The 16,006-nt window shown below is 34.8% G+C and overlaps 2 protein-coding genes across 3 annotated transcripts; both read right to left on the minus strand.

Moving 5' to 3' along the window:
• Nucleotides 1–1,318: 1,318 nt before the first annotated feature.
• LOC140819647 (aromatic aminotransferase ISS1-like) lies at nt 1,319–5,659 on the minus strand. Its single transcript, XM_073179816.1, has 9 exons — nt 5,265–5,659; nt 5,080–5,127; nt 4,185–4,313; nt 3,875–3,934; nt 3,281–3,437; nt 2,525–2,631; nt 2,296–2,354; nt 2,101–2,209; nt 1,319–1,906 (listed from the first exon to the last, which is right to left on the minus strand). Exons 1-9 carry the CDS (start codon nt 5,325–5,327, stop codon nt 1,454–1,456), a joined length of 1,185 nt encoding a protein of 394 aa, XP_073035917.1. The 5' UTR covers nt 5,328–5,659; the 3' UTR covers nt 1,319–1,453.
• Nucleotides 5,660–7,621: 1,962 nt separating this feature from the next.
• On the minus strand, nt 7,622–10,675 carry LOC140819648 (auxin-induced protein 22C-like). 2 transcript variants are annotated; one of them, XM_073179817.1, is made up of 3 exons: nt 10,259–10,675; nt 8,605–8,701; nt 7,622–7,930 (listed from the first exon to the last, which is right to left on the minus strand). In XM_073179817.1, exons 1-3 carry the CDS (start codon nt 10,593–10,595, stop codon nt 7,831–7,833), a joined length of 534 nt encoding a protein of 177 aa, XP_073035918.1. In that variant the 5' UTR covers nt 10,596–10,675; the 3' UTR covers nt 7,622–7,830. The 2 variants fall into 2 exon arrangements, with proteins under 2 accessions (XP_073035918.1, XP_073035919.1); XM_073179818.1 differs by having other exon boundaries at nt 8,605–8,698; nt 10,259–10,673.
• Between the last annotated feature and the right edge of the window lie 5,331 nt (nt 10,676–16,006).

Raw genomic sequence — 16,006 nt, forward strand, 5'->3', positions numbered from 1 at the left:
GAATCTCTTATTGGGTCATCCATGAAAAAATATTACTTTTATGCTAAGAGTATTATTTTTTATTGTGAATATCGGTAGGATTGACCGGTCTCACAGATAAATATTCGTCAAACCATCTCAAAAGAGACGTACTCATATTTTTTATGATATTATATAGATTTTTTAATTTTATTTTTGGTTATAAAGGCTTATAGAAAAAAAATGTTTGGAAACGGATTTGAAAACTTTGATAAGATTAAGGTTGCGATTTAAAGATTTTGAAGGGCCACATTTAAATATATTTTCTTAAAAAATAAACAGAAATATATAGTTAAATTGCAATTCAATCCTTTAGCGATTACTCCAATTCCCTATCCCCATTTTACTGACATTTTAGCCCTTCCCAGATGTTTTTGTAGCATTCTATTCTGAGAATCTTATGATCATGAAGGAAGTTTTGGGAATTGGGACGACAACTATAGAAATAATATGTTCTGATATATAATATTTTATGATTGAATATTGTTAGTCTTACGTAATAAAAGAACAAAACTTTTGGAATGATACACGCACACAAAATCGTCTAGGCAAAAACTTGTGTGATACGGTCTCACGGCTCGTATTTTTTTAGACGGATTTCTTATTTGAGTCATCCATGAAAAATTTATATTTTTTATGCTAAGAATATTATTTTTTATTGTGAATATCGGTAGAGTTGATCCGTCTCACAGATAAAGATTCGTGAGACCGTCTCACAAGAGACTTACTCAATCGTCTAATAGTATAACAATTTTTGAAAGCTTTTAGGGTCAAGGTCACACAACAATTTTGTGTTTGTAGAGTTTTGTCAACATCAAGAACCAAACTAGAGAAGATAATAAACAAAAGGACAATTTGGGATTTTTTTTTTGAGAAAAAAATATTTATTCTTTGCGATTTTGGTACTTTTATGTTAAATTTCAGTTTAACTATATATCTTTCAGTATTTGACAATTTTAATCATTTAAATACATCAGCAGCATGTCGACGTTACACCAATGCTTCATCAGCACCACGTTGACACCACGTTAGAAAAGTACTAAAATTGTGAGGAAAAAAAAAAAATGGATTAAAACCGAGGAAAAAATTGCAAATTGACAAATATACAAAATCAAAATTTTAATTTTCTCTAAAGAAATTTTTTTTAAAAAAAAACTTGTTTAACATTTTTAATAAGATAAAGAGCCTTGCAAGAAGCTCCTTTATATTTATCCTTCAAAAACAAGAGGGAAGGGGTATTTTAAGAAACCAAAAAAAGGTATACAAAAACTTAGTAAATATTTTAAATAACTAAAGCACAAGTCGCGAACTAATGGTGTATATTCATTTGATGAAAATATAATTTGGAGTATTTGAATAATTTCTTTTACACTGTAATGATCAAATGTTAGAAATTGCAAAAGCACAAAGTTGTTTCATTTCTAACTAGATAAGATCATGGGATCATTCCTTCACTCACCAATTCTTCTAACCCTCTCCTGAGTCTTTCCGAAGCGACACGACAATGATCCTCGACCAATCCCCCGAACGAGATCCTAAGATGCCCGGGGCATCCACTAGAACTTCCAGGAATCAGAACAACCCCGTGTTTACGAGCAAGCCAACGAACTACTTCAAAATCATCTGTATACACATCCGGGAGCTTAACCCACAAATATATTGCTCCTTCTCCTCCTTTGATGGCATCCTCCCCCAACGGGGACAGTGCATCTAATAATAGTTCTCGGTTTTTTACAAGGTTTTTGACTTGATCGGCGACCCATTCAGGTCCCATTTCCAAAGAGTGGAGAGCTAGCCGTTGGCAGATTATAGGCGCGCAGATGGGTATGTTGTCCTGAACTTTAAGAAGTTGAGCTGCGAAACCTTGTACATGTGTAGGGTACGCGATCTGAAATGGGAAAGACGTTCGATTTTGATGTATAGATATGAAAAACCAAGTTCTTCGAAAATTTCAAGTCAAGATTGATTTCATGACATACAAGTTAAAGGGGTAAAAACTTGAGTTTAAGGGAAAAGCCTATAATGATTTAATTGATTTCCAGATTTCAAATAAAACAATGAGATTCCAGAGCTTTCACTTACGTATCCAACTCGCCATCCCATCATCCCATAAGCTTTTGAAAACGAAAAAATATTGACTATGTGATCGCCCTCAACGCATACATGCTTCCGACCATCATACATAAAATACCTGCAACACGACTCTACTCGTTTGAAAAATAGCACACCAGAAATGTATCGACGAAAAGGACAAAAAAGAAAAAAATTTCTACTCACTCATATGTATTGTCAACTACAAGCCAACATCCAGCATTTCTGCAAAGATCTGATATTTTCTGCTTAAAGACAATAAATCCACACAAGAAAATGGCATAATTATTAAATCGGAAATGGAAAAGAATGCTTATAGATAGTATATAATCCACATAGCAAATAATGGTTTGAAACTAGCTTCATTTTGATAACTATTCAAATGAAATTTAAGCTCGTTCAGAGCGAGAGAGACCTGAAGAAGAGGTTCTGGGATGTAGGTTCCTGATGGATTACCAGGATTTACAACAGATACAAGCTTCGGAGTCGGTTTTGTATGCAGTAAGGTCCTCTCTAGCCAGTCTAAAGAAGAAGAAAACTTTGAAATTTATCGACGATAACAAGCATTTGTCCTACCAAGTGTGGTCAGCAATAAAAAGAGCACAGGAACGATACAATAAATTAGTTTTTGTGCATGAACACGTCTTATAAAACTTTCATTCCTCGACGTTGTTGCCTGTATACTTGATGATGTGCAAGGTGATTATATTCCTATTTAGCAAATTTCAGTGTTTAAATGCCCAACAAAATTGTTACACAGGGACTTCCACTAAAATTAAATAGAAAACCCGCACGGGAACTGCCATACTCAAGGACTTGAAACATTCTGATTTAATAAATCCTCTATGTCTGTCGTGTTCAAGGTCTCTTTGTCCCTCCACTTCTTTAAACCTTGATTCACATTTTTAATAAAGAAATCTCAAATCCAAAAAAGAGAAAACCAACCATCTCATGTCTCAGTCTAAGGCATCCCTCAAATTCTGGCCAAAGGAAAAATGGAAGTTGATAATTTATAATTAAAACAAAAAATATAATATTCAAATTCACCAGTCGATGCAAAATCATGAGCCTACATCAATTACAGACAAATTCAGAGCAAAAAAGGAAATCTGAAAAAGCATGCTTATTACAATCAATTTTGTCTGATAAATGGACTAAGAATGATATTAACCTGCATCTGGATAGAGTGTCTTTGAATCCCCAGGACCAACCAAAATGTTAGTTACCCCGGTCATCTGAAATGACATGTATGAGTTGAAGTAGTATGGCGCAAACATGATGACAGAATCTCCAGCATCACACAGTGTCAGAACGATATTCACGAAAGCCTGCATCAATTTGGTGAGGATATTTCTTCAAGTTACTTGGATATGAAGTCCCAGTGACTGCTATGAATGTTAAAAGAATGCCACAGTTGTTTGGAGAAATACAAAAATTACAACCAAGTGACCAGAGTTTTGGCATGCATCATCAAAATTTATTAATGCGCAAATTAACAGTGATGTGGGAAAATCATAAGGTGCAAGATTAAAACCAATTCAATAATAATCTCATTTGACAGTTTTCAAGCTCAAGAAACTGACATACTATCTGTACAGAGGTCCAAAGAAAAAGGGCATAGAGACAAGTGGACGAGCATCATAGAAAGGCAAATAAATATCAAAGGTATCATACAGAAATTTTAGATCCTTAGTGCTGTGGCATGACAAGCTAGGCCTCTTATACTCTTTAAAGTAAAATTTTCAGATCCAAACAGCCTACCCACCTGATTAGCTCCAGCAGTGACCATCACAGAGGAATTGCACAACCGATTTTCAGTGAGTATCTGAAAAAAAAGGTAAACAATATGGTCACATGAGACTGATTAAGACAAAAATTTAGAAAAGATGGTCATTACATAATTTCACTTGTTATAATTTTGAGAGAAGACGCCATGCCATGAAGTCAGTTTTGGGTACACGGAAACAATTTCAACAATAAGGGCATGAAACAGTATTCCGAATCACGCGCCTATTAGGCAATAAGTGATTAAAGAAACAAAGTTTAGCACAAAACAACAATCTAACAAGTGCCACCTTTTTCGTTAATGCCTCCCTCAGCTCAGGCAGACCTTCATCAGCACCATATCGACTAACTGAAGGATCCCATACTAGTTGTTGCACCTTTTCTAATGCCTTCTTTGGTGGTTGCCAATACACTATGCCCTGTTGAGCAACATGTCCAGGATGTAGTCAGCAGCTGGCAAAATGCTTTGATAGCAATGCCAACAGATAATTAGATGGAAAAAACCGCTATTTTCATGAAATCTTTGATTGGATGGCCAGGTGGTACAAGATAGACTGCACAAGCAAATGTACCAAGACCATAAGCAAATGACGATCAGGGGCACGATATTTTTTTATATCTACTAGTGATTGACACTGAAATAGCAATTTTGTCAGATGTCTGGATATTCAAAGAAAATTGGAAAGGAAAAAAGAGATGAGCCAGTTTTCGAATGGTTCAACAGTAGCAAGTCAACAGATCAAGATCTTTTCTCATGGTTCAAGCCATCGCACCACCATTAGCCAGCCAAGTAATACAGTTTCGGATGGAAAATTTGGATATATCTTAGTCCAGTGTTGCGATCAATAACACCGACGAAATCATTGACAAGTATAAATCATCTTGTTAACAGCAATCCAATACAAGTCGAAAGACAATTATTTTAATCACATTCAGCATTTAGAAAGAAGACTGCGATTGTACAAATGCCAAGATTAAGGAATAAAATTTCCCAAGAATCGGGCACCATAGGCTTTATGCATCAACTGCCCGAAAAAAACAACACAAAAGGCCTGTTCACAGTTCTTAAATCTCGAAGTTCATACGCAGAGACATGAACATCACAACAAACATGTTTTCTACAAAGTCATACAAAATAAAAATAAAAATAAAATTTTTTTAAAAAAAGGGAAAATTGAAACTAACCTGAGCTAGAGAAACATAATCCTTCAAACCAAGGATCAATTCTTGTATCTGAGATTCGAAACATAAAATCCATTTATTTCACTTCAAGTAAACACACTCCATTTCATAATAGTAAAGCAATTGACAATCAACTGCTCCACAAACAAATGGAAATGGATCTCATTTTAAATCGACAAATTGATTACCTCAACCATCACAGGAGTATCAGTAAGCAAAGCCCTTCTCGCGAGAGTCCCGTAAGAACCCATTTCGCTGAAAATTTTCACCCTTTTTTCTCTAACCCGATAACGCAGATGATTCCAAATGAGAAACGGGAGTATTATATTGACCAAGTTTACAACTTTTGGCAGGCCTATTCTCAGCTACCCATCAAAGATTATTGCTTTTATTTTTGGGGATGCAAAAGATTGTTGCTTTTCAACGCCTAAAGATTGGCGAAGCGTCATATTAAATTGTTAGTTTCAGAAAAGATTAAATAAAAAGTTTGAATTCAGATTCGTTTCAGTGTATAAAACCTATCATCATCGTCAACCATTTTGTTTGAAATCCATTAAAGTCATGTCAAAGAAAAGCAAAAGATGACCCGCTCTTCTTTTTCCGTTATCATTATGATCAATCATTATTACTATTGTTATTGTTACAATTATATCAAATATTTTTCGGGCAATTGGCCTTCAGTCTCTAACTTTTGATTTTTTTTATATTCAATCTCTGAGTATTTTTTTAGTACCACGTTTCTACATGAAAGTGTATTATATTTCCACATGAAAGTGTACCACATTTTGTATGATATAGTACTACAATTTTGTGAATAGGGAGTGAACCCAAAGAAATATTTTGATTGAGAATTTTTCACCAAAACAGCAACACAACGCGGAGATGCTGAATATATCAAAACAACCCAAACATATATACTAACAAAATCATCACCCGTGGAAGCGCACAGAATGGTTGATCAGTAAGTGAAAAAACATCACTTCTCAAGTAAAACAAAGAAACTGAACTGACCAAGCATATAAAGGCATCCTTTCTCTTCATGTTTCTTTCTAACACGGTAAGTATAGGACATTTAATTTCTTGGTTTCCTGGAGGAACGTCCATGGCATGTTGACTGAAGTTGTATAATCTGATAGTCCTGAATCATGTTTGATTTGGTTTAATTTACGGAGGTTGTGAATATGCTTTACTTGTAGTTGAGGATTAACTATTAATTTATTCTTGACTCAGTGATAATATTAATAGTCAAAACCTCTGTGAGATTGTTTTACGAGTAAATTTTATTATATAGATCTTCGACTCGATCCATATATACAATAAAAAGTAATATTTTTGAGATATATAATCATATATAATATCATCAATAACTTATACTTTATCTGACATCGTGTTATAGTATTTAGAGATGAGAAGGCTAAAGTTTAATTGCATGTTGTAAATCATGTGTGTCTCTGATATATAGACAAATATTTAACAAATACCAATAACTATATATGCAAGGTGAATATACAGTTGGTCTTGGATTGATTTTCTAACTAATGTTACGAAGATGATCTAGTATTATACACGTATATCAGTGATCATTGTTTAGTAACCGTTCTTACAAAGCTCACATCAGAAAGAAAAAATCATGCATATATTGCAGTTGACTATTTTCAAATGCAAAATTCATGCGAAGTCGCATCAATGAAAAGAATTCTATGCGGTAAAACATGATTTTGAAAAATGACAATTATTTTTACTTGCAAAAAAATTTACCTTGATATTGATAATAAACACGTGAGAAAGTTAGATTATTAAGACGGCAAGTTTTATATCTAAATTATATTTTTGATATTATTAAATATCATGATAATATTCTTTTCAGATTTTCTAATAATGGATGAACAATCCTGATTTCGATATCATCATAAAAATACAGAAAAATTTTAGGGAATACATTGAGATGCTTCAAAACGAGTTCCACAAATTTACCCTAAATACATATATAAGTTGCAGGTATAATACAACAAGTTGATAATAGCAATGTTTATTATCGAATTACATGATGTTTATAGGTTTACACTGTAGCTAAACAAATTATTTACTCATTTACAGGAGGTTACTAATGTAATAACATGTATGTCTTAATAAAATTACGAGGATTTTACCCCTTTCACGTTATATATGCTTATTTCAAATTAAATATAGTGTTCTACGTCATGAGGTAGGAAACAAACAATGTTGTGCTAAGTGGTTATACCACGAGGAGCAGACTATAAAATCTGATAGACTCGACCCGATAACATTTTGGTCAAAAGTTATGAGGTTTCAATTATTTTACGGAAGCATGATGAACTAAAAAAAGTAAATTATAAAAATAAAGACATTTGTAAAATGGGTCAAATGTCTAACAAAAAGAACTATTTTAGGACATTAAAAGAAATATAACTAAATTAAAAATTTCCTAAAATATTGGGATCAAATTGTGAATTACCCTAGTTAACCTAACAAACTTGGCAAAATACATTAATTTAATAATGAATTATATATCATTCAACATATATAGCACACAAGCAATAATCTTGAATACAATATAGGTACCAAAAGTCTAGATGTAATCAAGTTATATCTCAATTACTCAACATAAATATATTGCTAGTTTAATTAATTAATTAATAAAAATTTAATGTATTATCACTAATTGGTCTAGGAGCAAACCCTGATAGAAAATTTATATAGTAAAAGACTGATATGCCCTTGCCTAGGGTTTAATTACTCGTCCTTGGAGAGTCCTTTGAGAAGGTCCTTTGCTTGAAGCTTTGCGTCCGATCTCTTCATAATCCGAAGCCTTTTGCATGACTCTATAAACATTCTACACATTAAATAGTTACCAAATGTTATTTTTAGGTAAACCTCGTAGCCACCTACGAAGAATACGTACATAAGTCGTAACATGATTTCTTCGATCCTACACTTAGAGACAAAGATCATGATATTTTTGAAATAAAATTTATATTTTATGTAAAGATTCATGTATGTCTCACAAAATTGACTCGTAAGACTATCTCACATAAGTTTATGTGATAAAGTACCGTTCAGACGTAAAGTTTATATAGTTGGTTTAACTGTATCTGTGTCAAAAATTGAATGCCAAGTAATGTATAATTGTACAAGTAAAACTAATTTTTATTGAAAAGGAAAATTATATAATAATTTATTATAATTTTTTAATCTTAGATTATTAGTTTTTACAGCAAAGAAATTAATTTTTTTGGTGTCAATATTTCATAATAATTGTGTTACATGGGAATGATGTGGCTGTGTAAGGAAATGATGAATGGTCTTAAATACTTTCTATATGTACATGATAATGTTTGTCTTTACCAGGCATTATTGTCCTTCTCCACATTTCATGTCTTGTAATTAATCAGATTTATTACCCAATTTTAACTATGTCGGCAATAAATAAATAAATATATCTATTTAAAATATTAATTAATTAAATTTAAAATAAATAAATACATAAATTTTGAGTGAGAGACTTACTCCCATGGGACATCTCCAACGAGCATCCAATCTCCATCTTTGTCCTCGTAAATTGGAACGTACTTACAGTTGTCTGTGTCTTTGGATCCCTCCCCTACTATTTCAATCAATCAAATAATCTTTAATTTAAAAAATTATTATTTTTAAATAATTTACCATTTTATAAATTACTTAGATCCTAACATTTAAATTAATTTTTTAAATCGAGAGAAAAGAGTGTTTTGTTATCATTAGATCTCACTTGTATAAAGAGATCGTCTCACGAATCTTAATCTGTGAGACAGGTCAATCCTACCGATATTTACAATAAAAATAATACTCTTAGCATAAAAATTATTACTTTTTCATAGATAACTCAAATAAGTGATTCGTCTTACAAATACGAGTCGTGAAACCGTCTCACACAAGTCTTTTATAAATTACTTAGATCCTAACATTTAAATTAATTTTTAAAATCGAGGGAAAATAGTGTTTTGTTACAATTAGATCTCGAAAACAAGATTTCATTCGTAATTGAGCTGCGATGTTTAGAAATTTATCATCCGCAAATATTTTTACCAATTTTTATTCCTGCAAATAATCGATGGCTATGGAAGATCCCAGACATTTCTACAACAAAATTGATGGTAAAGTTGATTTCGTTCTGCCCTACGTTAACCGGATCCTATGTTGCAGCTTGGATTCTGGAAGCTTTTGGAAACATCGGTTTTGTAAATTTTTTCTGAACTCGAAATGGACATGATTGGCTTCCATTCTACGGGAAATTTGGCTTCAGTCCCCAGCCGCCTTTTTTCTTTGTTTTCAGTCCCTAGGTACTTTTTTAGTACCACATTTCCACATGAAGTGTACCACATTTCCACATGAAGTGTACCACATTTTGTATGAAATAGTACCACAATTTTGTGGGTAGGGAGTGAATGCAAAGAAATATTATGATTAGGGATTTTTAAATAACTTCCCCTTCATTCTAAATAACCCAATTCTCAAATACTTCTTATATATACAAAAAAAAAAAAAACCTTGAATAATAAGTAAAATAAATATAATTTTTTTATGAAAATAATAATTTTCACACTAGAATTGTGTCACAATTCAGAGCCACCATATGAAAGGTGTTCACACAAAATTAGTTCAAAAACTAATTAAATTGACTGACGGACCGATCCGATCTATATTGGATCTAATTAAACTTGCAAGCACTATTCCAAAAATATTGGTAATCTATGAAGTTTAACATGTGTGTGTGTGAGTGAGTGAGTGATTTTTTAAACTTAATCAAGGAAAACAAAATCTATATTATTTATACTAACAATTAAACACTAGCAATCCAATATCGAAAGATTTTAATAATTAAGTTGTATAATATTAAAGTTTAGATTAATGTATCAAAAATTAAATATTGCGAGAATTCTATTTCACATAATTTTAGAATCCTTTTATCACAAATTGAATAGTTTTTTACATACGTTAGATCATCGATGATTCCAATTTTGCATGGCAGGAATTTGCCAAAATAGTTCTTTCAATATGAAATTGTAGCTTACTTCTTCCCTAAATAAATCAATTAGCCTCATTTTTCTCAATATAATATATATAAAAAAAAAGAAATGGAAAATAATTCCAATATATATTTATATATATAAAAAAAACTCACCGTTATCAAAAGATCCAAAGAGTTTGTCAAGAGCCATGACAAGATCACAATACGCTTTATGCACACTCAAATCAATCTTGCGAAGGAAAGGAGCTCCGTCCATGCTCACTTTCACGTACATTTTCATCTCATTGAAGCTATTCTTCCTCCGGTAAGTGCACACCGGCGGCCACCCCACCACCGGATTCTTGTTCTCCTCCCGATCATCACGGTCGATGGAAAGTTCGGAAAACACCCTTTTCTTCTCATTCTTGATCTCTCCCGATTCACCGCCGCCGGGAAGCCCCAGCCTCAGCTCGGTTTCGAGTACCATGCCTAAACCATGGGTTTTCTCCATTTTGTGACGATGGAATACTTGGTTTCCTTTCTTTAGTATTTTGGTTTTGAAATGTGTTCTCTGAGAGATCAATGAAAAAGGTAGGTTTTATAATGAATCAAACAAAACACGTAGGGCCCGTATGGTAAATAAGGGCTGTCTCCACTTCATACTTCGAATTTTGTTGAAATATATATAGGGTTCGCAGGTCATGAATGCATCGAGTCGTCTAGCTCGTACGTACTTTGTGTTTCTGGATCGGACTCAAGTCATCCCTCTGACCATCTTGATTTAATTCATGTACTGCAGTTTTAAGTCATTCACTTGTCGAACTTAGGTTTTGATGTATTAACTTTTAATTTTTGTTTATTTTAATTCATTCGTTGACGTGACACTGAACGTGCTAACATTTTCAGATACTACATCAACAATTTTTTTGTCACATCGACATTTTTTTTAATGCTACATCAGTACGTACTCCGCGACTGTCTTGACAAGGCAAATCGATAGTTTTTTCTTTGAATATCTTATTATTGCTCGAGTAGGTCTCTTGTGAGACGGTCTCACGAATTATTATCTGTGAAACGGGTCAACCCTACCGATATTTATAATAAAAAGTAATACACTTAGCATAAAAATAATACTTTCTCATGGATTACTCAAATAAGAGATCCGTCTCACAAAATTTTTTGCCTTATTGTTCATACTAGTTAGTTAGTAGACTAAAATTCAAAATCAAAAAAGTTAATGATCCACACAATTATTTCCCTTTGAATAAATCAAATCATCTCTTTCAAATACTAGTCATGGATTGGTGTTGATAAGTTCAAATAGAGAGTTGGGTTTTGTCCATGATCACTATAAGAAAATAAGACACGTGAATTTTTTCACCGTAGTGTTAACAACATTATCCAATATCACATCATTATATAACATCTAACGTTATATAAGAACATCAAATGTCACATATTAATATCAAACGTCACCTCAATACATCGTCGAAAAAAGGCTAACAACAGAAAATAAAAGCTCTAAAATTTATAAATATATAATTTTTCCATATATTATAATTGTTGTAACCCTTAAAATATATAAAATTAGTTGAATTCATGAGTCCACGCGTAGAAGATCAGTAGACATTGCCAGGTCAAGCAAGCTTAGTGGTCGGTCACATGAGAAGCAATGGTAGGGAAGAGTGTGCTGCTTCATACACAAGAATGGGCCGGCAAGATTCAAAGGTGGATATGGGCACATCCGAGGGCTCTCGATTTGTAATGCTTGGCCAGGGCCTCATCGTGGCCGTTGGATGTGCTCCTACGCGACATTGCATGTGCATGGTTTAATTTGCTTCATCGAGGTGGACCTATAAATATATAACTTTTATTATTATTATTATTATTATTATTATTTTTACACATTTCATATTAATTATAGGAGTGATTCTGATTTCTTTCATGCATATAAAACACACTGGACGAAAAAGTGAATTTCAAATCTACTCTGTTAAGATTGGAACTTGAACCTAACTCAACCTCAAAAGCTAGCTCTAGGGGGAAGGATTGTCCAAGCCAATATATGTCACTCAAAGGTTATTTATCCAACCGATGTGGGGACAATTAACACACCTCTCTCACGTTCAGGAATGAACATCTGGAGCGTGGAGTTTATAAATGACCCAATTATGGGCAGAACGGGTGGCCTAATTATAGGCAGTCCAACACATAACGGTGAAACCCGGGCTCTGATATCATGTTAAGATTGGAACTTGAACCTAACTCAACCCCAAAAGCTATACTCGATCAGTATCAAAATATACAATTTTAATAGCGACGATATTCACATACACCAAAAATAGGAGTTATTTGAAATCCGTCTCTTAACTAATCAAATCCCTACTTTTAAATAAAATCTATCAATTCAAACACAATCTCGAGGTATAATATTACAATACTATGTGACAAAATCGATTTTCGACATAGATGTACATTTGTTATGGGCTTGAAATTTTGGATGCTGGGACATTGGGTTCGGGCTTTGACTTCTTGGATTGATCTTTTGCCATATGCAACATTGTATTGCGCGTAGAATTTGGACGTAGGGGACGGTCGAAGCAGCTTGAAACTTTTGAAAACCGCATGTCTCACATACAAGCAACAACATGGTACACAAAAGTAAAAGGGTCGGGTCCATCCCCCTTTCTCCCATCTCTGATTCCATGTATATATAGTTAAAGAAAATAACAACGAGAAAGAAGATGATTCTTAGCTAAAACTAATCCATTTCATTTCATGCTTTGCTCGTATTTCATTTACAGTATTTATGAATGCTATCGTACCACTACAATGTGACATCTGTTAAAAAGGAATCTAATTTGTTACAACGATTTAACCAATTCCTTTGTTCTGGAACAATACTTGGATCGTGTAATCTACTGGATCAGCTATACAACTATTGCATGAGCTTGCGTTCTTGGATGGGCTTGAGTTGATGGGCTTATCCATTGTTTTGGGCTTTGTTGTTGTAGATCCTTTATCTTGCCCCCTCAAACTCATCGGGGGAAAAAAGTCCATGCTGAGTTTGGATCGTAGACGGTGAAAGGTAGCAGCAGAGAGTGGTTTGGTTAAAATGTCTGCCGTTTGATCAATTGAGGGGACATGTCGGACTGACAGAGACTTTGATAAAACCTTTTCACGAACAAAGTGAAGATCAAGTTCAAGATGTTTTGTGCGAGTATGAAATACCGGGTTTGCACTTAATGCAATTGTACTGAGGTTATCACACCAGATCACTGGGGTAGTGGACAGTGGAACATGCAAGTCAGAAAACAGAGATTTGAGCCATAATAATTCAGAAGTGGCATTTGCAAGACTTCTGTATTCTGCCTCTGTACTTGAACGAGAAACAACAGATTGCTTCTTAGAGCTCCAAGAAATTGGAGAGGTGCCAAAGAACCAGCAATATCCTGATGTAGAGCGGCGATCATCAGGATCACTTGCCCAGTCGGCATCACAATATCCATGAAGAGTAAAATTAGAGGTAGCTTTGAGACAAATGCCGCAGTCGAGTGTGCCTGCAATGTAGCGTAATATTCTCTTAACAGCTTTCCAATGGGAAGTAAGAGGATGCTGCATGAATTGGCATACTTTATTGACACTAAAGGCAATGTCGGGTCTGGTGATTGTCAAATATTGAAGAGCACCAACTGTGCTACGATACAAAGTTGGATCTTCGAATACTTCCCCATCTTGTGAAGATAATTTGAGACTGGTAATCATTGGAGTTGGAAAAGGTTTGGCTTGAAGCATCTTTGTTTTTGAGAGCAAATCCCGAGCATACTTAGTCTGTGTAAGCAACAGAGAATTACTGGCGGATTTGTGGACTTCAATCCCCAGAAAGTAAGATAGTTCCCCAAGTTCTTTAAGCGCAAATTTATTCCTGAGCTGGTGAATAATACTCTGAATTTGAGCACTGTCACTCCCTGTAATGAGAATGTCATCGACATATATAAGGATATAGACAATAGAGTGAGCATCCTTTTTGATAAATAAGGAAGAATCAGCACGAGAATTGTGGAATCCCATAAGATTGAGCGTTGCATGTAATCTGTCAAACCACGCTCTTGGAGCTTGTTTGAGCCCGTAGAGAGCTTTGTTAAGCTTGCAAACAAGAGGTGAAGAAGCAGTGTTAACCTCAAACCCCGGCGGTTGACTCATATAAACCACTTCATTGAGAGTGCCATGAAGAAAGGCATTGTTTACATCGATTTGAGTGATATGCCAGCCATGAGAAACTGCAATGGTAAGAACCAATCTGATGGTTGTGGGTTTGACCACAGGGCTGAAAGTTTCTGTGTAATCAAGGCCAGGAGTTTGGGAATAACCCTTGGCAACAAGTCTGGCTTTGTGGCGAGCAACAGAGCCGTCTGGATTTGTTTTTGTTTTAAACACCCATTTGCATCCTATTATGGGAGTATTAGGAGGGGTTGTAACAAGAGACCAGGTGTGGTTTTGTAAAAGAGCTTGATATTCGGACTCCATGGCTCTACACCATTCTGGATGAGAGCGAGCTTCATGAAACGTAGAGGGATCCCAAGGTAGAGTGCCATCTGTTAAGTAGACTTTTGGTTTGAAAATACCAGCCTTGGATCGAGTAGTCATTGAATGGGAGTTCCTATGAGATTGACTAGAATTTGTCGAGTTGGTGGGTACACAGGCAGTAGGTGAGGGCTCAGGAACATTTGAGGTAGAAGATGGAGAAGGGTGTGGACTTATAGAGGTAGTAGTGGCTGGTGGGGATTTGGAGAGGGAAGGGGGTAAGTCTGAGGATAGTGGAGTCAAGATTCGAGGAAGAAATAAACTAGACTCAGACTGAGATCTTATTGTGGAGACTGAGGAATTGTTGTGCTGTGAGAAGGGGAAATTTTGTTCATCAAACTTTACATGTCGAGAAATGTATAATCTGCCATCCATACTCAAGCATTTATATCCCTTATGTTTGGCACTATATCCAATAAACGTGCAGGGGGTGGATCGAAGTGCAAGTTTGTGCTTGTTGTAATTTCTAAGACATGGGAAACACAAACATCCGAAAGTTTTGAGAAATGACAAATCTGGAAGTGTATTATATAGCTTATGAAGAGGGATATCATTATCAAGCACAGAAGTTGGAAGACGATTAATGAGGTAAACGGCAGTTAGAAAGGCATCATCCCAAAATGTCAAGGGCATGGATGCATGTGCAAGAAGAGATAGGCCTACTTCAGCAATGTGTCGGTGTTTGCGTTCAACAACACCGTTTTGCTGTGACATGTGAGGACAAGAGACCCTATGATTAATCCCATGGGTTTGAAGAAATGATGTTAAGGCTTGAAACTCCCCTCCCCAATCGGTTTGAATGGCTTTGATCTTTCTGTCAAGTTGATTTTCAACATGTGTTTTGAAGTGTAAAAAGGCTTTGGTGACTTCGGATTTATATGTTAGAAAATATATCCACGTAAATCTACTGAAGGCATCAACAAAGCTAACATAGAACTTGAAGCCATTTCTGGAGACAGTGTGTGCAGGCCCCCAAACATCAGAATAAACAAGTTCAAGAGGTGCTGAAAATTTGGTGTGTGAGCTGGGAAAAGGGAGATGATGGCTTTTACCAAGAGCACATGCTGAGCAAAAAGTAAGTTTTTCATTTCTGGGAATAGAAACATTACAACGTAATAAAACTTGTTTCAGAGAAGATAAAGAAGGATGGCCTAGTCTAGAATGCCATTGACTTAACATGCTATTTGACAATTTGATTGAATGCTGTAAAAGAGTAGGAGACTTTGCAGGTGAGAGGTGTGTACTGAGGCAAGCTTCTGAAGTGGATAGGTCAGGGAGTGGTGTCCCAAGGTCGAACCTATATAGCCCATCATGTAAAGTTCCTCGAAGAAGAACCGT

The sequence above is a fragment of the Primulina eburnea genome, chromosome 18 (genome assembly GCF_022965805.1).
Source record: "Primulina eburnea isolate SZY01 chromosome 18, ASM2296580v1, whole genome shotgun sequence".
In the NCBI taxonomy this organism is placed as follows: domain Eukaryota; kingdom Viridiplantae; phylum Streptophyta; class Magnoliopsida; order Lamiales; family Gesneriaceae; genus Primulina; species Primulina eburnea.